General features: G+C 37.1%; 1 protein-coding gene across 8 annotated transcripts in view; it reads right to left on the bottom strand.

The window, feature by feature from the left end:
• The window catches only part of fam131ab (family with sequence similarity 131 member Ab), a 335,743-nt gene that overhangs the window by 308,583 nt on the left and 2,160 nt on the right, over positions 1-25,000 (bottom strand). For 3 of the 8 annotated variants that reach the window (XR_013822785.1, XR_013822787.1, XM_079886560.1), the window contains exons 2-5: positions 8,584-8,677; positions 7,240-7,422; positions 2,841-2,972; positions 1-702 (exon numbers count right to left, since the gene is read on the bottom strand). The exon at positions 1-702 is cut by the window's left edge. Coding sequence is in view for 3 of the 8 variants with exons in the window: in XM_079886560.1 (XP_079742686.1) it covers positions 197-702; positions 2,841-2,972; positions 7,240-7,422; positions 8,584-8,677 (915 nt within the window). In the remaining 5 variants the exon portion in view is untranslated. Of the gene's footprint in view, positions 703-2,840; positions 2,973-7,239; positions 7,423-8,583; positions 8,678-12,151; positions 12,226-12,305; positions 12,583-14,704; positions 14,839-25,000 lie in introns of those variants that run through there. The other 5 variants (XR_013822786.1, XM_079886559.1, XR_013822788.1 and 2 more) reach the window with 3 other exon arrangements.

Here is a 25,000-nt window from a genome sequence, read left to right as displayed (position 1 = left end):
AAGATTTTATTTTCAGTTCGTCAAGATGCATTTTTTTTCCCGTGAGCCTGAGAACCAAAGATTCAGTCTCGCGTTGAAAGTCGATAACGAAGAAACACGAGTTCAAACAACGAGAGCAAGTGACGCCCGGAGCAAAATGCAAATTAGTGGGCGGAGTCCGAATATAAACATGCACGTCACGTCAGACTGAGAGACGTCACTGTTCCTCTCGCTCTTCTTCCTCCACGTCTTCCTCGTCGAGAGACACGATGCCAGACGAAACCACGTCTGACGGTTTTCTACGAACCGAATATTCCGGCGGAAGACAGACTCCGCCTCCACAGTCCTTACAAGGAGTGTCTTCGAATGTCTCGGAATATGTTTCCAAGCAACAGGGGGAGTGGCCAAACCGATGCCCCGCCCGGTGTAGGCGGGCCAGCAGTAGCTCCTCCCCTCCCTGAAGAACGCTGAGGATCTTGGCGGTGAGTTCTGCGGCGGGCGAGTCCACGTGACGCCCGAGGTCCCGAAGCAACGGGTGTCTCTCGTCCAAGCTGTACGTGCTGGAGCAGAGCGTGTCTGACGGTGACCCCGGTGACCCCACAGGAGGTGAAAGGTCGGCTCCCACCCCGCTCTCGGCCTCGCACAGACCTCGACCCCGCAGGTGAGCCTGACACACCTGAGTGTGTAAGAGATCCCGCAGGTAATGAGGGTACGAGGACAGATCTGAGGGGACAACAGGTGTGTTAGGATCAAAGCACTGCACATATTTCAAACAATATTTTTGTTTTAAAGAATGTTTACATGTTTTAATTGGGAAGCAACATAATTCTGCTATAGATTCTCTGAAATCTCTCTGTCTTGCTATTTTACGCTAAGTTTATTTGGTTACACTTTATTTTAAGGTGTCATTGTTACATATTGAAGTACTGAGTAATATTAATTAACTAAATGTACTTACTATAGGGTTAGGGTTTGGTTGAGGGTTAGTTGCATGTAATTATGCATAATTTACTATGGTAAGTACATGTAACATATGTAACAAGGACACTGTACAATAAAGTGCTACCGTTTATTTTTTCTTACCCCACTGGTTAATAGTTTATCATTGTTTTAAAGGATTAGTTCACCCAAAAATGAAAATTCACCCTCATGTTGTTCCAAACCTGTAAGACTTTCGTTCATCTTTGAAAAGCAAATGAAGATGTTGTAATGAAATCTGAGAAATTTCTGTCCCTCCAGTGACAGTTACGCAAATTACAGTTTGTCACTTCCAAAAGTTCATAAAGAGATTGTAAAACTAATCCATATGAATTGAGCGGTTTAGTCCAAATGTTCTGACTTGATTGCTTCATATGATGAACAGGTTTAATTTAGGCTTTTATTCAAATATGAGACCCTGGACCACAACACCAGTCACATGTCACACGGGTATATCTGTGGCCAACAATACATTGTATGGGTCAAAATTATCCATTTTTCTTTTATGCCAAAAATCATGAGGATATTAAGTAAAGATCATGTTCCATGAAGATATTTAGTAAATTTCTTACCGTAAATATATAAAACATGTATTTGTGTGAGTGAATGCTGCACAATCGCCAACATAAATGAACAAATTTAAAGGAGATTTTCTCAATGTTTCGATTTTTTTGCATCCTCAGATTCCAGATTTACAATAGTTGTGTCTCGACCAAATATTGTCCTATCATAACAAACCACACATCAATGGAAAGCTTATTTATTATATGTATAAATCTCAATTTAATTTTTTTTACCGATAAGGTCCAGGGTCACATATGGACATTAATCAACACACTCAAGTGTTGAGGTTCATTCTCGTGTTACGCAGCGCGTTTGAGCTTCAGCAAGAACCAATGAGGTTCATTATCACACATCATGCAAGTACGGTTGAGCTTCTGTTTATGTTCACTGATCAATGTTTATATGTGAATAAAAGCCACAATTAAATATGTTCAACATATAAAGTGATCAAGTATCTTCAGAAAATGTGGACTAAACTGCTCGGATAAGGATTATAATAGTGTAAGAGTCAAAGTTGTAGTTGCGTAACTGTCAATGGAGGGACAGACATTTCTCAGATTTCATTTAAAATATCTTCATTTGTGTTTCGAAGAAGAACGGAAGTCTTATGGGTTTGGTCCGACATGAGGGTGAGTAATTGATGACAGATTTGTTCATTTCTGGGTGAAGTAACACTTAAATTGGCAGTGGAAACGTGTCGTACAGCGAACAAGGCGTAAACCTGCAAGCTGTGGCTGTATAAAGAGACAAGCTGGATCTCTCTCTCTCTCTCTCTCTCTCTCTCTCTCTCTCTCTCTCTCCATGGTCTGCTGCAGCAGAACACATTAAACTTGCAGGAGAAATGAATGCTGGGATATCAAATAGCGCCGGAGAGCAAAACTAAAGAGAGGGGGGAGGAGGGGGAGGAGGGGGAAGAGATGTTTTCTGAATGAAAGTAGGGCACTAGGACAATAATGTTTGTGCTTCGTTTCAGCGTTTAGTTTGAGGTGGAGAGAAAAAGAAAAACAGAGAAAATTGGTCATCATTAACCTTAATTAATATTTTTTTTTAAAAACTCAAGAATATTAATTAGATGCTATAACAAATCAATGGATCATTACATCCATTAACAATATTGAAATAAATAGCAGCTTGGTGCATCAATATATCCACGAAGAGGTGCACATGTATTTCTGCACTGCCTTTGATCAGCTGATCAGATGTTTGTGTGTTATGAATGTGTGTGTGTGTGTGTGTGTGTGTGTGTGTGTGTGTGTGTGTGTGTGTGTGTGTGTGTGTGTGTGTGTGTGTGTGTGTGTTATGAATGTGTGTGTGTGTACCTGTGCTCTGTGTAACGGGCTCGTTCGCAGGTAGAAAATCTTCATCGTAAGAATCATCGTTAGACTCGTCACCGTCCACTGAAGACCAGGCACGAAGCTTTGCCTCCGCGATGGCAAACTGCTCTGCCACCCCTGATAAAAACACACACAATTAATGAAATGAAATACTTTTTTATGATTCAGTTTTTATTTTCTCTTTCAGATGAACAAAACAGTACATTCATTCTCCAAACACAGGTGTTACATCAAACCCCCTATCATATTACCCACCCATCAAACATGTGTCAGTTACAATTGCCTGAAGATTGCAAGAATACAATTGAAAGAAACAAACAATAAAATAAATAAATAAAATTAAGAAAGAAAAAAGTGCTAAAAAAAAAAAACGTATATAATTAAAGTAACAATGTGAAAGAGTTAAACACGTCTCACCCACCAGGTCATCATCCTGTACCTGCCCCACTTCCTCCTATAACCTGTTTTATTTCCAGTAATCTGAATGCCATTCCTTCATAATACATACACCATATTTAAACTAGATCACACATATTGGTTGCTAGGCACTGCAGTCATTTGAACAAATGTAGCAGCGAGTGTGATGTGTCGCCGTGGAGACAGGCCGATAGATTCTTCTTTAACGGACACACAGAACCCATATTTGATTGACAGGCCATTCTAAATGGAACACTGCCTATATTTGAAATTGTTATGACATCATTGTAGTGTCCTCAGGGAGACAGGAAGTGACCTCACCACTGCTGAGCAGCTCATATCACACACAGCTCTGTCCAGACATGCTCACATATGTGCAGTGATTGGGTTATAAAAGCAATTAGCTAATTAATGCTCTCGCTGTGTCTCTGGTTTAATTGACAGGACACAAACTATATTTGTATCAGAGCATATCTGCGTAGAAACTGCAAAATAAGTATAATAAAGTAAAATAACAAGAGTGCAAGCAGAGATATACTCAATGAAAATCTCAATTAAAAAGCTAAATAATTCAAATGTCAATAGGTGCAAAATAAAATTAAAATAAAATAAAAGCAAAATATAATAAAGCAAATTAACAAGTAAAATTTCATATTAATTTCAATAGGCAAAATATGCACAAAATAAACTAAAATAAAAGTAAAATAAAGCAAAATAAGAATTATCTCAATAGATGCAAAATAAAATAAAAATAAAATATAATAAGAAAATAAAAGTTAAATAAGATAAAGCAAAATAATTCCAAAAGGTGCAAAATTAAATAAATTAAAACAGCAAAAAATGCTAAAGTAAAATAAAATAACGAGCATTAAACCAGCAGTAACAATCATTAACCAGTCTGGATAGTCCTCTCTCTCTCTCTCTCTCTCTCTCTCTCTCTCTCTCTCTCGCTCTCTCTCTCTCTCTCTCCTTTGCTTGTGTTAATTCAGAAATTCATCCTTCCATTCATCTTTCACCCTTCGTCAGCAAACACTCACACAGCAAGTTTTGTTGAGGTTTGGCAATTTTCCTAGAGTTCAATTTTACCCACCGTGTCACTGTGTGTGTGTGTGTGTGTGTGTGTGTGTGTGTGTGTGTGTGTCTGTGTGTGCAGTAAACGTTGACAAGGACATATACTGTGTACACAAAAAACTCACATGCACAAACAAAATGACATGAATATTTAGTCACTTTATGAAAAGGGAAATCCTACGACACTGAGAGAGAGGGAGAGAGAGAGAGAGAGAGAGAGAGAGAGAGAGAGAGAGAGAGAGAGAGAGAGAGAGAGAGAGAGAGAGAGAGAGAGAGAGAGAGAGAGAGAGAGAGAGAGAGAGAGAGAGAGAGAGAGAGAGAGAGAGGGAGAGCAAGAGCTGTGAATGAATCTCTCAAGTTCAGCCCATAAATCGTCCTGCCGTTGCTGAGAAAAAAGCTTTGTCACACCAGCCTCATCCTGGGAAAGTTCGGATGGGAATTGTGAGGAAATTAATGAATTGTTAAGGAAGCGGAATTAAGCACACATAAACTGATAACTCGATTTGCTAGTCTGATTACTTCATTATCCTGTTAACAGTCACTGTCCCAGTAGCAGAACACAAGGCTCGCTTGATTTATTGCCCTCTTGATCTGAGTGTCTTCTTTAAAAAGGGATCAAAGAGATCAAGAGTGATTTCTCCATTGCATGCAACTGAACGATTATTTATGGCCTCATACGAGTTCAGTGGAGTCCAGTCTCTCTCTCTCATCATTTAAATGTATGCATTTGGCAGATGTTTTTATGCATTTGCATTTGATCAGTTCATGCATTCCCTGGGAAATCAAACCAATGACATGCTGTGGTGTTTGAAAAAGCATTAACAGAACTGAGCGACATGAAAATCAATTCAAATAGACGTGCTGGTATTTGGTAATGCATTATCAATTGAACAACTTTGCATGTGTGCCGCATGAAAGAGGCATGTAACACAGGCTGGAGGTAAACTCTCCTTCCTCTCTACGCAATCTCAGGACTGGATGAACCCCATATTTCCCTCTTTTTAAGAAGAGAGAGGACAACAAAAACATCATCAGTGCTTGAAGACTCCATTTTGTATTGTTTTGCGAATTTTTCTGCAACAGATTAATACGCATCGGACTCAGTGTGCAAGGTTTCTGTGTGTGACAAATTTTTAGGATGACGAATACGAAAAAATGCATACGAAAATTTCGTACTTAAAGGACCTTAAAGACCCACTGATGTGTCTTGTAACGCGCAGCTTTGTTTGATGTGTTGACGTAATTTCCACTGAAACAGGAAGCTGAGGCGGGACATATTGAATGGCTCCTCCCCCTTTTCAAACAGCCAATAGCGTTTAGTTTCCCTCACAGACTGCGAGACGTACTTGACAGCAAAGCGAATCCGAGCGCTGATGATACTCTGGATTCAATAGTAGATGTGAATAAACTCTAGCCATTTCATTCTTAACCAACATACAGTTGGAAAACTGAATAAAACTCGAGCGTTTGAGCAACCGAACACACACTCACACACATATTACTCTGTGACGTGTCAACGCTCGCTTTGGCCAGGTGGTGTTTATAGTATAGGGGGCGGAGCTTTAGATTCTAGAGAGCATTTGATTGGACAGAAGATGTGATGAGAAGCTGAAGTCTGCGGTGATGTCATAAAAATCCCTGATCCATTTTAGCGGAAGAGATTTATATCTCATAAATGCGAATTTTGTCATTATTTGTCATAACCTTAAGGCTAACATACAGTATATTTATACTAAAAGCTAAAAAACTTACATTTTGATTTCGGGGGCCTTTAAGAACGTAAGTCAACCAGTATTTACATGTTTTCACACAGCAGTTTAGATTTATGTATTCGCTCACTTCGGATAAATCTTTAGTTTCTGTAGCTTATTTTAAAACCGTACACCATGATAAAAGCTTTCCCAGACAGCAATATAGTGTCGGCCCAGATCCGGCCCACATCAGGTACACATGGATTCCACACAGTCCAGGTGTGTGCCAGATCTGGGCAAACACTATATTGCTGTCTGGGTTAGCAATTATCATGATGTGAAAATTTTATACTGTGACATGCCTAAAATACCGAAGCTGATTATGGGCCCTATCATACACCCGGCGCGACGCAAGCGAAAGCCTGACGCAGTTTTCATTTTCATGTCCTGCGCCGCGTTGTTTAAATAGCAAATGCATTTTGCGCCCATTGGTGCTGGTCTGAAAACGAGGTGTGTTCAGGCGCATTGTTGACGCGTTGCTATTTTGAGGAACTGAAATAGACTGAGCCATTGACCAACTGAAACCTGGTCTAAAGTCAGTGGTGCAGTATTAGTCGTTAGTAATGTGCGCCTATAGGCTGGTCCACAACACACGTACACTCTGCTTATTATACACACAACGACAGCACACAAACATGCCAGATATTAAAAATAAAAGAATGTAAAATATTAATATTGTGTTCATAAAGATATGGTGGAATCCGGCTTGTCCCGTAGATGGTCTGCTAGCGCTTTAACCTCGAGCACACACACACACACACACACACACACACACACACACACACACACACACACACACACACACACACACACACAGCTTTAACCTTATGCACAAGCAGATCCGTTTCCTCGCCAGAGAAGCGTTCAGTCTTCCCGTTTGAAAATTCCGCCATGTAAATAGTGAATCCTCCATGGCACGAGCACAACTGGCTTTTAAAGAGAATGGAAGATGAGACTCTGATTGGTCGTTACGCCCAAAACACACCCATTACTCATTAAGAGAACAGGGACAACCCTATTAGACCATGCGCCGGGAGTGCCGACCATTTTTCCCGTCGTCAAACTAGCAAAAGTGGATTTGGACACGCACTAAGTGCACTTGCTTAGATGGTTAAAATAGGGCCGTGTGTGTGGAAGTCACTGACCGGCAGCGAAGCGCGCCTCCTGCTCGCCCTCGGACAGATGCGAGTATGACGTGAGGTGGGACTCCAGAGCGCTGGGAGCGTCCGTGGGTTTACACCAGCCCTTCCACTCGATCAGGTGTGCAACACGGCCCTGGGCCATCGCCGTGGGCTTCGTCACATGATCTTTGACCACCTGCGAGATTCCTGCACACACACACACACACACACAGACTCAGGGGTCAGCAACCCCAGTGCTGCATAATACAAAATACATGAGGAATAATCCAGGTCATGGTGTCAGTCAGTGCCACACAAAGGACTCATCACATACGTGCGTGCGTGTGTTTACCACGAAGATCTCTTGTGTCTAAAGTTGTGTGTGTGTGTGTGTGTGTGTGTGAGTCAGGTTTGGTGATCTTTGTGGAGACCAAATGACCTACATTATGAGAACAATACAGCATCTCAATGTGTGCCTGAACGGAGACGCTTCATTATCAAATCTATTGTTATTTTCCATTATTGACTTTTGTTACACTACCATTAATTAGCTTTAAATTACTCTGTTAACTATTGACAAGGTTTTAATAAGGTGCAACACCTACATCAGCAGCCGTAAAAAAACTAAACAGGTATTTGACTATTGGTGGAATCCAGTGACTATTAATCAGCACCTACAACAGCAGCTTAAGCTAAACTAAACTAAACTAAACTAAACTTAACTAAACACAAACTAAACTAAACTAAACTAAACTAAACTAAACTAAACTAAACTAAACACAAACTAAGCTAAACTAAACTAAACTAAACTAAACTAAACACAAACTAAACTAAACTAAACTAAACTAAACTTAACTTAACTTAACTTAACTTAACTAAACTAAACTAAACTAAACTAAACTAAACAAACCAAACCAAACCAAACCAAACCAAACCAAACACAAACTAAACACAAACTAAACACAAACTAAACACAAACTAAACACAACTAAACTAAACTAAACTAAACAAACCAAACCAAACTAAACTAAACTAAACTAAACTAAACTAAACTAAACTAAACACAAACTAAACTAAACTAAACTAAACTAAACTAAACTAAACTAAACTAAACTAAACGTAACTTAACTAAACTAAACTAAACTAAACTAAACTAAACTAAACTAAACTAAACTAAACTAAACTAAACTAAACTAAACTAGACTAGACTAAAATAGACTAGACTAAACTAAAAACTATACTAAACAGTAATTTCATGCTGGTTAATGTTAACCAATAATCAAATGCCCAAGTGAACTATCTGACAAGGTTTTAATAAGGTGCAACTCTTATTAAACAGCAGCTTAAACTAAACTAAACAGTGTTTACCGTGAAGTGAAGATCTAGCCAGCGCTGCGATCTCGTGAATGGTGAGAGCTCGTCTGGATTTAGGTAACATGTCGCAGCTGTCCTCAACATTTACCTGAGAGAAGACAACAAAACCCTGAGTTAAAAGCTTTAAAGAACACTTTCATTTCAGCAAAACAATCCAAACATTTCTTATCTGCATTTCAAAGATAGAATAGAACAGAACAGAACAGAACAGAACAGAATAGAATAGAATAGAATAGAATAGAATAGAATAGAATAGAATTCGGTCTATCAGAACAGAAAATAATTGTCTTGCCTAGATGGAGAAAACAGGAATAAAATAAAATAGAACAGAACAGAAAATAATAAACTAGATGACTTGACTAGAATAAAACAGAATAGAATAGAAGAACTTTAGTCCAGTAGAACAGAAAATAAAAATCTAGAACAGATGAAAAGAATGAGGACAGCTGAATAGAAAATAAAAGAATATGAAACAATAGAAATAATACATAATAGAATAGAATAGGCTAACTTTAATGCAGCAGAACAGAAAATGACAGTCCAGACTAGATGGGGGGGGGGGGGGGGGTAGGAGTAGAATAAAATAGAACAGAAAATAAGATGATTTGACCAGCATAGAATGGAATAGAATAGAACAGATGAAGAATGCGTACAGCTGAATAGAAAAGAACAGAATATAAAGTAATAGAAATAATACAGAATAGAATAGAAGAGCTTAAAAGAACAGTTTGATTTCGGCAAAACAATACAAACATTTCTTCTCTGATTTCTCATCATCTTGTCTAATAAAGACAAGCCTTTTTTTGCCCCATTTCTACTGAACTACAGCAGTGTTTAAGTCTGTGGATGTGGCTCGGGTAAGAGAGAATCCCTCAAGAGCAAAGCTCGCATGAGACTGTTCAGGTCACGGTGCGTGTGTAAGGTCACGTGTGTTTCTGTGTTGAGTCGTTCGTGTCTTTATCATCCGCAGGGACTCGCGGTCGGCACGTGCACCTGGTGTGTTTGAGCGAGTACGAGGTTAAACGCATTAGCGGAAACGTCATGGCAAAGTTAATGGAGCGGATGGCAAAATAACAACGGATACATATTGAAATAAAAAACATGCGCAGTCCCCTCGAGATACACGCTGATTATTCCTTACATGAGCTGAGGGTAATAACACCGTTACAGTCTGCTGCCGTTCACACACACACACACACTCGCCTACTGCCCTACTGAACGGTGAGCTGAGATTCAGTCCCTGAGGAGCTCAAGCTCAGGAAAACAGCACAAACTCCATGAACTCCTACAGCAGGAGCTTTAGATCTTCGCCATTTACAGACGCTTTGTTAATCTGCGACTGGTGACCCCTGACCTCACGACATCACACACAGCCCAGACACTCACTGAATACAAGAGACCAAGATAGAATAGAATAGACAAACAGAATAGACAAAGATAGAATAGAATAGACACCGATAGAATAGAATAGACAAACAGAATAGACAAAGATAGAATAGAATAGACAAAGATAGAATAGAATAGAAGAAGAATAGAATAGACAAAGATAGAATAGAATAGATGAAGACAGAATAGAATAGACACCGATAGAATAGAATAGACAAACAGAATAGACAAAGATAGAATAGAATAGACAAAGATAGAATAGAATAGAAGAAGAACAAAATAGACAAAGATAGAATAGAATAGATGAAGATAGAATAGAATAGACAAAGATAGAATAGAATAGACAAAGATAGAATAGAACAGACAAAGATAGAATAGAATAGACGAAGATAGAATAGAACAGACAAAGATAGAATAGAATAGAAGAATAGAATAGACAAAGATAGAATAGAATAGATAAAGATAGAATAGAATAGACAAAGATAGAATAGAATAGACAAATATAGAATAGAACAGACAAAGATAGAATAGAATAGAAGAATAGAATAGACAAAGATAGAATGGAATAGATGACGATAGAGTAGAATAGACAAAGATAGAATAGAATAGACAAAGATAGAATAGAATAGACAAATATAGAATAGAATAGACAAAAGACAGAATAGACAAAGATAGAATAGAATAGACGAAGATAGAATAGAATACACAGACAGATTTGAATAGGCGAATATAACAAAATATACAGACATAATAGAATAGATGAAGATGGAATAAAAAATAATAGAATAGACAAAGATAGAATAGAACAGACGAAGATAGAACAGAATAGACAAAAGACAGAATAGAACAGACAAAGATAGAACAGAATAGACAAAAGATAGAATAGAATAGACAAAGATAGAATAGAATAGACAAAGATAGAATAGAATAGACAAGACAAAGATATAATAGAATAGATGAAGAATAGAATAGATGAAGAATAGAATAGATGAAGAATAGAATAGATGAAGAATAGAATAGAATAGATGAAGAATAGAACAGAATAGACAAAGATAGAATAGACAAAGATTGAACAGAATAGAACAGATGAAGAATAGAACAGAATAGACAAAAATAGAATAGAATAGACAAGACAAATATAGAATAGAATAGAAGAATAGAATAGACAAAGATAGAATAGAATAGAAAAATATAGAATAGAATAGACAAGACAAAGATAGAATAGAACAGAATAAACAAAGATAGAATAGACAAAAATAGAATAGACAAAGATAGAATAGAATAGATGAAGATAGAATAGATGAAGAATAGAATAGACCAAGATAGAATAGAATAGAATAGATGAAGAATAGAATAAGATAGAATAGAATAGACAAAGATAGAAGAGAATGGATGAAGATAGAATAGACAGACAGATTAGAATGGACAAAGATGGAATATAACAAAATAGACATACATAATAGAATAGATGAAGATAGAATAGAAAATAATAGAATAGAATTCAGTGTATCAGAGCAGAAAATATCAGACTTGACTAGAATAGAATGGAATATAGAATAGAACAGAATATAAAATAATACAAACAATACAAAACAGAATAGAATAGAATAGAATAGAATAGAATAGAATAGAATAGAATAGAATAGAATAGAATAAAGAGGAATTAACAGTCTTGACTATATGGATGGGTATACAGTAGAGTAGAACAAAATAGAAAATAAAGAATAGAATAGAAGGATTTCAGTGCAGTAAAACATAATAACCGTCTACACTACATGGATAATGAGTACAGTAGAATAGAATGAAATGGAACAGAATTGAACAGTATAGAACAGAACAGATAAAAGTAGACTAGACTAGAGCAGAGCAGACTGCAAAACAGACTAGACTATTCTACTCTAATCTAGTGTCAGACTGAATCTCGACTTCTCTATTTACATGCAAAGCAACCCTCTGAGCAGAGAGAGGGACACACACACACACACACACACACACACACACTCACTCACACATATCCACAGGTTTTATAACAGCAAACACACTGTAATTACAGCACAAGCGCTCGACATCTGGAGCCTCCTCCGTCTGTCTTTGAGGCTGAAATACACATGCATATCGACACACACACACTTACACACACACACACACACACATAGGCTATACATGTAACACGAACCCCACGGGTTCCGCGCTTCAGCGACGCACGAGCACGGCAAACGGCCAAAGACCCGCTTCAGAACATTCCCAAACATCATCTGCCTCTCAAACGCGCGCGCGCGCGCACACACACACACACACACACACACACGATGAACAGTGAGCAGTGATACCGGCTCTCCGCTCGCTCCACACAGGAACAAAAGCTTCTCCATGGAGTCTCCTCGTCCTCACCGACATCTATTTCGCGGGAACTCGGAGAGAAACGAGCATTTCTATAGCAACCAGTCAGTCGCCATGGAACGACTTCTCCAAGGATACGGTGGAATGATGCTCGATGACGTCACATGCAGCACGTTTGATCATCTGTCTCTCTCTCGTGCTCTCTCTCTCTCATGAACACACATGCAACACGCACACACCAACCAATTGCATTCCACGTCATGACACCTGTCTCTCTCTCTCTCTCTCTCATGAACACACATGCAAACAGCACGTTACACACACACACACACACACACACACACACACACACACACACACACCAACTGCATTCCTCGTCATGACACCTATCTCTCAATTCAATTCAAATGAGCTTTATTGGCATGACACACACACACACCTCCAAAAAACTCCTTTGTACATTTGTATCTATACATTCAGATTCTCTCTCTCTCTCTCTCTCTCTCTCTCTCTCTCTCTCTCACTCTCACTCTCTCTCTCTCTCTCTCTCTCTCTCTCTCTCTCTCTCTCTCTCTCTCTCTGAGATCGTCCTGTTTTGCAGCACCACACCACTGTTTACTTGACAGTGCTTATATTTTTATATTAATTTATTTTATATTACTTTATTTATGTTACTATGGTTCTCTATTGGTGGGTCATGACTCAAAATGGGTCATAGATCTGATAAGAAACAAAATATGTACAGTATATTAATTAAAAATATTAGAAATTTACACATTTTATACTTGCACTTATAGACCTACTGTATATAATACCCATTTATCTGATATATGACATATTTTATTAGTTAAATTGATACTATACATATGTATCTGTCCATTTAAGAAAATGTTTTGAACAAATGTTTGACATTCATTTCTTTGATTAATATGGGTCATAGATAAGAAAAAAAACTATTTTATTAATAAATATTAATACAGATATTTACGCATTAAATATTTATTTTATCTTACATTTATACTGTATAAATACATTTATTTATATATGCAGATTTATATAGGCCTATATAAAAGTACATACATATTTAGTTTATATTTATATTTAAATGTATACTATATAAAATAACAATTTTCCTAACATATAGCCTATTCATATTTTGAATAAATAAATGAAAAATATATATTTTTAATAATTAAAGAAATGTATATCGTATATAGTATAAACTTAAATATAAAATAAGTATAATATAAATGCTGGTATAAAGAGGTAAAAGCACACTGAAGTCCTGTGGGTTTATTCCCTGTCGAGCGACATGAAGTCAAGGCAAAACACATTAGTGCAGCGACGCTGTGAATTCGGTTTGGAAAAAAAACACATTAAAGAATTAATTGCTAATTACTCAGAATGACTCGTGAATGATTAGACGACTAACTAGTGAACATTTAATGAAAGTCAGAGGCAAGAACGAGTGCAGCGCAAGTGGCCCGGGTTAATTAGGTCATTATCCATCCGAGGAAAGCTGAGAAAACAATTTTCTGCTCCGAACGCTCGAGTCTTAATCAGCTGAGATCTGACAGAGCGACGCGCGCGTCAGTGAGGGCGTTGGGGAGGCGTTGTGTGACCATAATGATGACAGGAATAGCTGGTGAACGCCAGGCCTTGGAGCGAGATGGCGGAAGCGTTGAATAATGGCGCGTTCAAGTCATCTCGTAAAGATCGTATTTATGAGTTGAATGTCGTAAATTCGAGTGGGAAGCTCGGGATTTTCTGTAGGTCCCGATCTTTACGAGTTGTGGGCGTGTCAGTGAGAATCATGGCGGAATACCACAACACTTAAAGCTATTTAGCAGTGATATTGTCAGGCTTTTCTATTTACAGCGAAGTAAACTGATTGCCTGCACAGAATATGATAGCATTATATATCATGTAACGAAAAAGTTTGCAGTGGCTTCATAAATTAATTAAAAACATAAAAAAGCAAAGCACACCTGATGCACATTTCTTTGTCCTTCATTGTTTGTGTAATTTGTTAAGAGAAAGTACACTCTTGACGAAAGTGACTTGATCGCACCATTAATCAGCTCAGATCTGACAGAGAGTGTCGCGCCCTCGTGACGCGCGCGTCAGCCACAAGTGAGGGCGTTTGGGAGGCTTTGTGTGAATGATATATCATATATAATGATGACAGGAATAGCTGGTGAACGCCAGGCCTTGGAGCGCGATGGCAGAAGCGTTGAATAAGTGTCCCACTTTCCGCTTTCAAACGCGCCAACGCGCGACGCGGGGCGAATGACAGGAGAGGAAGGAAAGGGAAAAGGGCGAGTGCCGGTTCCGGACGCTGTGAAGTATATAAATGGAAATGGAACAGATTGAGAGGAAACTTTGGCACCTTGAGGTAACGGTCCGAGTGCCCAAATGTCCCTCCCAGGCCGCGCGCCAAACTGGTCCGCGTGTTTCCCAGCAGCACAAGGTCTGAGGAGGAGCTCCTCGCGCTCCAGTCCACGCGCAACCCGTCGCCCGCCACTGTGGGGAGAGAGGATCGAGCTCAGCCAATCAACACTGACCCCACGAGCCAATGCACACTGCCATGGCAACCGCACCATCACCATCCCACTGATACCGGGGTGATAGATAGATACCTAAAATACCCTGGACCACTAAACCAGTCACATGGGCCCATTTTTTTTTAAATTGAGCTTTATACATCATCTGAAAGTTGAATAAATAAGCTTTCCATTGATGTGTGGTTTGTTATGATAGGACAATATTTGGCTGAGATACAACTATTGTAAATCTGGAATCTGAGGGTGCAGAAAAATCGAAACATTGAGAAAATCTCCTTTAAAGTTGTTCATTTATGTTGGCGATTGTGCTGCATTCACTCACACAAATACATGTTTTATATATTTACAGTAGGAAATTTACTAAATATCTTCATGGAACATGATCTTTACTTAAAATCCTAATGATTTTTGCCATAAAAGAAAAATGGATAATTTTGACCCATACAATGTGTTGTTGGATATTGCCACAGATATACCCGTGCGACTCGAGACTGGTTCTGTGATCCAGAGTCACATATGACCCCAGCCATGGCAACCACACTACTGGGCTGTTATATTATAGATGGATAGATACCTAAAATATCTGATTGCTCACTGAAAAAAATGGTGCTGAAACAATTTTCACCCAGAAATTGCTAGTAGATTTCATAAACAATTACAAAGAAATGGTAAGTAGAACATTGAATTAAATAATTTTAATTAGAAAGACTGATTTGCTATTTTCTTTTTAAAACGTACTTCAATAATCTTTGTTTTATTTACAAAAATTTTTTTTTACAGTGTATATCTATATCTATATATCTATCTATCTATCTATCTATATATATATAATATAAATATATAATTAATGTGAATTCATATAAATAATAGTAAATATTAAATAATATTAATAGCAATTAATAATAATATAATTAAGATTATTATCTATATAATATCCCAGGAACAATCCGATATTTTAGGTAGCTATCTAGATATAAACATTAATAAATAAATAAATAAATAAATAAATAAATAAATAAATCTTTATATCTAGATATAGCTAGCCTACCTAATATATCTGATTCATACTGGGATATTATATTAATAAATAATAATATTATAATATTAATTATTTATATAAATTAAAATACAACAGCAATATTAATTCTATGCATTTCCATATAGTAAATTATACATTTAAATTACAATTAAAGAGAGACATATAGACAGATATATATTTTATAATCTTTATTTCTATCTATAGCTAGCTACATTTCTACTGGGATATTATATAAATACATAATAGTAATATTTGTATTAATTAATATTATTTTAATATTTTAATTATTAATATAATTTAATATCATAATAGTATTTATATTAGAATATTATTGTTATTATTATTGTATTTATTTACATATAATAAAGTATATAAGAAATAGATTTAAATAGATATAGACAGACAGTGTGACGAGATGTCCTTATCCCTTTTTATAAATACATTAAATTAAAATAAAACTGAGCACTTTCCTATAATATAAAATACAAATCTGTTGCTTCCTCATACTAATGAAAGGCGGACTGAACACATTTATCCTGCATGTGCATAATTGTGTTACACATAACAGTGTTTTTACAAGTATATGCTGATGCTTTATTGGCTGTATGTTATAAAAATGAACAATCTTGCTTTTTGAAATCATCAAATCTAAACCTGACTTCAGGTGTTCAAATGAGGTCGGATTTATTGTATCCAAAGATCAATTTAAAAAAAACCTATTTCTCATGTTTTTAGTTTTTTAATCATGGTCATCTGGCCTCCACTATATGAACAGTTTCAGTAGATCTGATCACTTCACTTGATCATCCGTCATCTCTCTAATGCACTCATGCATTATCATGCAGTCAAGATGCAGGATCACTGACATCCTATACGTGACCCTGGACCACTAAACCAGTCACATGGGTCAATTTTCTGAAACTGAGATGTATACATCATATGAAAGCTGAATAAATAAGCTTTCCATTGATGTGTGGTTTGTTATGATAGGACAATATTGGTTGAGATACAACTATTGTAAATCTGGAATCTGAGGGTGCAAAAAAATCGCAACATTGAGAAAATCTCCTTTAAAGTTGTTCATTTATGTTGGCGATTGTGCTGCATTCACTCACACAAATACATGTTTTATATATTTACGGTAGGAAATTTACTAAATATCTTCATGGAACATGATCTTTACTTAATATCCTCATGATTTTTGGCATAAAAGAAAAATGGATCATTTTGACCCATACAATGTGTTGTTGGCTATTGCCACAGATATACCCGTGCGACTCGAGACTGGTGACGTGATCCAGGGACACATATGGACAAACACAGAGTTTAGCTTTCTCCATTCATGTATTTCCACACAAACATGCTCCCTCTTGATCTGGAAACCTCTAAACTGACGGTCTGGATTCACGTTATGCAACAGGAGTTTCAGAGGAATGAAGTGTGTCGGGTGACTCGGGTCAGTCGCATGGAGAAAAGACCAAGAAAAATGATAGATTTTTCTATCATTCAGTTTGATGCACCAGCTGGAGCATCTCTGATCCTGATCGACTGACACACACGTCACACACACACAGATCCCAACGGATCAACACCACAGGCCTCCTCACATCTAATGTCACACACACACTCCCTCAGGTGAGGCTTATTAATGCGGCGAGACGTCATCACACGCCACAGATGACATCATTTCCTGTGTGCGTGTGTTCCCAGTTCATTAACACTTACATGTTGACTACATTCCCATGGGAAACGACAACTATATAGTGTTCAGATCTTATGTGCACAATGTCGAGAACTTGGACGATAACACTAGCGCTAAATATTTAAATCGTTCTAAATGTCAAAGTATAGCAGAATCCATACCGCAATTATAACCATAATGACACAAAGTAATGATATTGTTGGAACTATTTTTTTCTCTCCCTGATGAATCATAAAAACATTGACAGCCAATCAGAATCCATCCTGTTTTGAATCCAAAACTGCATTGAATGATTATAGTTATAGTTTTCAATCTTGGTGTCAGAACAAGCCTCAAGTCATATTTCATCACAAAATCATCCCAAAAAAGAACATAAATTACATTTTGCATAAAGAAAATGAAGCCTAGGTGTTGGACCATTAACAATATTTAAAATCTATATTTATCATTTACAGACAATTAACCATTGCCCTCACCAATTCACATTATTTTAATGCAAATAGCTACAAAAGCAACAAAAACAATTCTCATTACCGTAATGGCAAAAAAAAAGTAAAAATTAATATTGAAAGACTATATATATCAGCATTGAGAATAATTAAAATGACAAATTTGTAAGTTAAATATCGGGAAACATTATAATCATGATAATTTGGACATTAAATATCCTTAATGTCACAATGCAAAGAATTATAAAAGAGGCTTCAATTTCCTTTTGCAAAATACAGTCAAACCAGAAATTATTCAGACACCATATATCATTTTTAAATTTTTTTTACTGGGTGCAGGACACTATAGTTCATTTATGTAAGTTAGGATAGCAAGGTGTCTGAATACATTTTGGTTTGACTGTCTCATTTCTCAGTTCTTTCTTTTGATTTCAAGACGAAATATGAACCAGACATATGCTCTTGATACATTAGAAACATTTGTGACAATCTCTGTGAGTTTAAACCACTGTGTGTGTGTGTGTGTGTGTGTGTGTGTGTGTGTGTGTGTGTGTGTGTGTGTGTGTGTGTGTGTGTGTGTGTGTGTGTGTGTGTGTGTGTGTGAGTAAATGCGAGAGAGATAAAGGTCAGAGGTTAAAGCCCTAAGGTTTTGCTCGCTCTCCTGCGCTGCGGATCCGTGTCCCCTGTCGTCCCGTTAACACCCCGGGCTCAAATCGTGTTGAGTTTCACCTGATCTCAAACCTCTTTCCTAATGAGGGTCAATAAAACCCTATACATGCAGACAATACTAACAGTGACTGATGTCGACGACCACGGAGGTCCATCAGTCAGTCTGGACTCCAGCAGGGGTGTTCGTTTCTCTCACTGACACCATTTCACTTTTAACTTAATCTCATGGAAACATGCCAAGAGCTCATCCTCTCACCGGCCACTTCATTAGGTACAGCTTGCTAGTAAGCGGGTCAGATCCGCTTTTGCCTTCAGAACTGCCTTAATTCTTCATGGCAGAGATTCAACAAGATGCTGGAAACATTCCTCAGAGATTCTGGTCCATATTGTCATGATTTCATCACACAGTTGCTGTAGATTTATCAGCTGAACATTAATGATGTGAATCTCCTGTTCCTCCACATCCAGAAGATGCTCTATTGGACTGAGACTGTGGAGGCCGTTTGAGTTTAGTGAACTCATCGTCATGATCAAGAAACCAGTCTGAGATGATTTTGTGACGTGTGTTTATCCTGCTGGAAGTATCCATCAGAAGATGGTCTACTGAGGTTATAAAGGGAAGGACATGGTCGGCATCAATACTCAGGTAGACTGAGGCCTTTAAACAACGCTACTAAGAGGCTCAAAGTGTGCCAAGGGAAACATCACCACAGCATTAAACCCCCAGCAGCCTGACCACTGATACAAGGCAGGATGATCCAGGCTTTCATGCTGTTTACGCCAAATTCTGACCATCTGAGTGTTGCAGCAGAAATCCAGACGCAATGTTTCTCCAATCGTCCGTTGTCCAGTTTTGTTGAGGCCGTGTGAATTGAGGCCTCAGTTTTCTGGTTTTCAAGGTTTGACGTGTTCAGAGATGCTTTTCTGCGTTCAGAGATGCTCTTCTGCGTTGAGATGCTCTTCTGCGTTCAGAGATGCTCTTCTGCAGACCTCAGGTGTATCAAGTGCTTATTTGAGTTACTGTTGCCTTTCTATCAGCTGGAACAGTCTGGTCATTCTCCTCTGACATCAACAAGCCATTTTCACTCGCAGAACTGCCGCTCACTGGATATTTTCTGTTTTTCGGTCCATCTCTGTAAACCCTAGAGATGATTGTGTGTGAAAAAGTACTCAGACCAGCCCATCTGACACCAACAATCATGACACGTTCGTAATCACCTTTCTTCCCCATTCTGATGCCCAAATTCAGCAGATCGTCTTCATCATGTCTACATGTCTAAATGCATTGAGTTGCTGCAATGTGATTGGCTGATTAGATATTTGCATTAATGAGCAGTTGAACAAACGTACCTAATAAAGTGGCCGGCGAGTGTATATACAGAGATGGACTTTTTATTGGGAGGGTCCGTGGCTCTTACATTGGAGGAAGTGTAACGACTATCTTGGATCACGTGAGCCTTGATAACCAATCACATCACAGCCTTGAGGTCGATGAATGTCATTCAGAGATGTGCGACAGTCAATCACTGTTTACCATAAATGAACGAGAAGTGCGTAAACTAAATCAAACCTGTCCCGCAATTGTCCGTGACTTCTCTTATAAAACAGCATTTCTTTCATGTAAACTCAATCCAAAATGAATATTTGTGAGCAAACATGTTGAAGATTAGCGAAGAGGCTGTCGATTCATTAAATGATAAGTTATTTCCACACAAAAGTGGTTTATTAAGGGTAGTGAAGTCCTCTCATTGACATCCATTAGAAAAACTGCCTCTGGTCACATTCCCTGCGCATGTATATTTAGTAGAGGTGCAAACATCGTAAAACTCACGGTTCGGATCAGATTACGGTTTTGAGTCACAGATCAGATCATTTTTCAGATCAGCAAAAAAATAAAAAAATAATAATAATAATTTGGTGGGTTGTTTGGGGAATGTAACTTTGCTTTCTTTGCAACTTTGCAAAGTACCTTGATACCACAGCAAAAACTATTAGCCTTTAATAATCAAATATTATTAAAGACAAGTGAATAGTCAGTATTAAAATAAGAACAAATACAAAAGTTACAAGCATACACTGATAAAAATGATTTTGTGGTAAAGTAAATACTACAGAAAAAAACAATGTAATTTGCATGAAAAAGTTAGTTCAGGCAAGAGTTTAAAAAAATTAAGTAAATTCTATATTAGTACTCAATTCAAGCATGTAGAAATGAAAACGTAAATATCAACGTTATAAAATTAAGTAAAATTACTCAACTTTTCTGATACTGGTGTTCCCATCATGCACTGGGCCTTGAATAATTAATGAGGTTGATTTTCCACTGTTTTCCAGCTGTATTTACACTGTTTCATCATTGCTTTTGTTGTTAGGATTAGTAACATGCCATTTTGTGACATTTGGAGTACATTTTCTACTCAAAATGACACATTCAAACACAAAAACGATCCATCAAATGTTACCGTCATTGTGTATTGTCTACCAAGTATTGAGGTCTCTGCGTTCACATGGCGCTTAACATCTGATATGTAGATATGCTGTCGTATACAATATCTGTTTTATTAGTTACTTAGGTATTTTTAAATAAAGCATATACTTTTAAAGTGTGGCCTAATTCAATATTATATTGTTTAAGTGAAATGTATTGCAAAGTAAACTTCAACTAAATAAATATTACTCAACCTTTTACTAGCCAAGTTAAAATGACTTATTTTCTTTGTTACTTTCACTTAACTTAGTTAAGTAAAGTTTACTTAATTCCATTTGTGAAATTTACTTAAATATTATTCATGCAAAAAACTTGCCAAAGAAAAATTAAGTAAATTTTACTTGGTTTTTTTTCAGATAAAATACAATATAACAACGTAGCAAATAAAGTAAGGACAAACAGTAATATTTAGGTACAGAAATGTAATCATTAAATGTAAAATAACACTATAGTGTTCACTGTATAAATTAAATATAAATTAATCTTTGTTAAAGCTGTGATCTCTGAGCTGAGTGAGTGAGTGGAGGCGGGGCTCATTTGCATATTCATAGAACCGCGTATACTAAATGAGGAGAATGTAGAGTTACATTCAAGATATTTTAAGACATGAAGAAAAAACGTTTAAATATGTCATTTTGGTAATCAAAGATAATATTATTGACTACAGGGGGACTTTACGACATAACCGACTGTGTTCGTGAGAATACTTGCTATTTTAACATAATTTTGTGTATGTGTCCATTCGAGCACCGAATTGATTTCTCTTGCGCTTGAATAATTATTTTGCATATATAAATACACACATATGCATGTATATATTTAAGAAAAATGTGTTATTTATATATAAAATATTTATATTTATATATAATATAAATTATATTGTATATACATGCAAATATTTCTTATACATGCATATGTGTGTATTTATATATATAAAATAATTATACACAGTACACACACATATATTATGTAAACAAACTTTTATTTTGGATGCGATTAATCATTGCCCAGCACTAATACTGTATGTATATATACAATTTCTTACTTTTTATCTTGAGGTGAAACGTAACCTAGACCGCTTTTAGTGAGATTCTCTCTGGATTAATGTCAGATTGATTGCCAGACCTGTTGCTGAAAACAGGGAGGCCGATATTATCTTCAATAACATCAGTAGCGTCTCTGCATGAAATCAACAGGGCGCTTCGCTGACTCACCGACACGATTTTACAGACGCTTAGTTCTAGCGGAGTGACCCACAAACAAATCAAACAGAAGAGCCACCTGATGAGAGCCAGACGGAGAGCTGAAAAATTATTCTTGTGTCCAAAATCCCTGGTCCTCCAACACACGATCCTCTCTAGCAAACCGTATCACATCCATCTGGTCGTCGCCCCACGCCGGGACACGGAAAGACTGCAGGCCACCGGTGGACCGGGCCATCTGGGGCCGGAGAGATGACCTCACTCAGTCTCGATATACATGAAGCTCTTTCATGAGCGTACGCTCCGTCCTTGTCCTGATAACCGTACCGAGACGAATCTCCCATCCTCGTCCTTTCCAGGGTGACAGCACAACTTATAAAGCGTGGCTGTTCTCAGGTCAAAGCTGATGCAATCTTACTCCACTGGAACTGTTTCACACTCTTATGGAGGTCATTATTCCTGCAATTCATTCAATGCAATCTGAATTGAATTGGTTTTTATAATTGATTCATTTAATAACAGACACTGTTGACTGACTCAAGCTGAATAACAACACTAATGTCTTATTTAGAGAGGCTTTACAGCAGAATTTGAATTTGCATCAAACTTTACCAAACCAACACACTGAAATCCTTTTTCTTTGACTAAAATTTAGTCAGTATCTCCTCCAAGAGCTTTAAAGCTACAACCAACAATCTCGGGTCAGACCTTCAGACTTGTCTGACTTGGGTTGTTATGTCTTTTCTAACTGATCAGACTTACGGTTTTTGTTAAATGGACAATCAAACCTACAAAAAATCCCATAGACTTACATTGAGGGGGTCAAAACTTTTATAGAACAACTCTAATAGAGTATTTAAGCTTCATCCACCAATTATCTATCACTAGCAAAGCCTAGCAACTATGAGGCTAAAAATTACTAGACTACAAATGAGCTAAAAATGTGCTATCAACAGGCTAATTCATGTTAACAGTGCTAAAACATGCAAATTCGTGTTAACAATGTGTTAAAACTTGCTAACAACATGCTAAATCATGATAACAATGTGTTAAACATACCAGCAACATACTATTTCATTATAGCAACATGTTAAAACTTGCTATCAATGTGCTAATTCATGCTAGCAACATGGTGATTCATGCTAATAACGAGTTAAAACATGCTAGCAACGTGCTAATTAATGCTAGTGAACTTGACTGTCTAAATGTCACACTAAATTGTGTGTAGCATTTAATTGCAATGACATTTCAAACATTTTCACAAAAATGAGAGAGTCTTATTCTTCTGAGAGTGATGAAAGTAAAGGTTGTGTGGAAAGCTGTTATATGGGCGTGTTTTATGCAAATTACTAACCTTGTGCACAGGTCGCTCGTTTAGAGTACATATAGAATGAGGTTAAGAACAAATTCATGTGCATACGTTCGTGTTGTGAATTAGTTCTTCTGTGGGTAAAATACAAATAATTCACACAATTATTAGTATATGAGACCCAACATATAGTATTTGTGTCTTTGAAGACGAACTAAAGTCTTACAAGTTTGGAACGACATGAGGGTAAGTAAATACATGCACTATCACTATCACTTTAAAATAGCACTTTTTTTTTTTTTTTTTTTCTTAGTCTGAAGAACATTTGAAGAACGTTTTTTCTATTATAAAGAACCTTTTGTGGAGTGGATGTTAAAGGTTCTTCATAGAACCACAAATGCCAATGAAGAACCTTTATTGTAAGTGTAACTCTTCACAGATAAAGGAACATGATCAGTTATCTCTCCTGTCTCAGCGAGGATGCCAAACCTTCACCGGCACGTTTATCAGCAATTAACGGGACGCGACTCTCACGCGACAGGAGTAATGGCGCGTGCAGGTTTTGTGTGACCCCGGTATCCTGATATGTCATTAATAATTACAGCACGAGATTAAGAAACGATTTGCGTGGTGAAAATAAATCTGAGGTCATTTGTTCGAGTCTCTCGGAGTGGAAAGGCGTTGGATTTAGTTTTTTCCGTACTCGTTTTCTTATACGAATCGTGGGGGGGGGGGGGGGCCTGGACGTTAATCATGATGGACAGGATTAAATTAACATCAGCGTCAAGCACTAGTTGCATGTATTATTTCTTCAAATATGGACACTTTTGACCCTGTGCACATTTTTTTAAATACACTTTTCAAATTTAGTACATCATGCAACTTAATTGCAATGACATTTCTAATATTTTTGTAATAAAAAAAAAAACGAGAAATCTAAAATATATAGGCCTATATAAAATAATTTGAAAAGTAACAACAATAAATAAACGGACTGGACATAATTAAATTAATGGCAAGCACTAGTTGCATGTATTATTTCTTCAAATATGGTCAAAAGTGTCCATATTTGAAGAAATAATAGCCTACAACTATGCTTGACGCTGATGTTAGTTTAATTCTGTCCAATTCTGAATAAGTTTCCAATTCACTTTTAATGTGACCTTCATAAATTCTGTTAGTTTGGTAAGGCTTTGTATTACAGTGTCCTTGTTACATGTATGTACCATAGTAATAGCAGTAAATTATGCATAATTACATGCA

Source organism: Squalius cephalus (assembly GCF_949319135.1).
Source record: "Squalius cephalus genome assembly, chromosome: 11".
NCBI lineage: Eukaryota > Metazoa > Chordata > Actinopteri > Cypriniformes > Leuciscidae > Squalius > Squalius cephalus.
The sequence above is the reverse complement of the archived record's forward strand: the minus strand, read 5'-3'. Positions and strand labels throughout refer to the sequence as shown.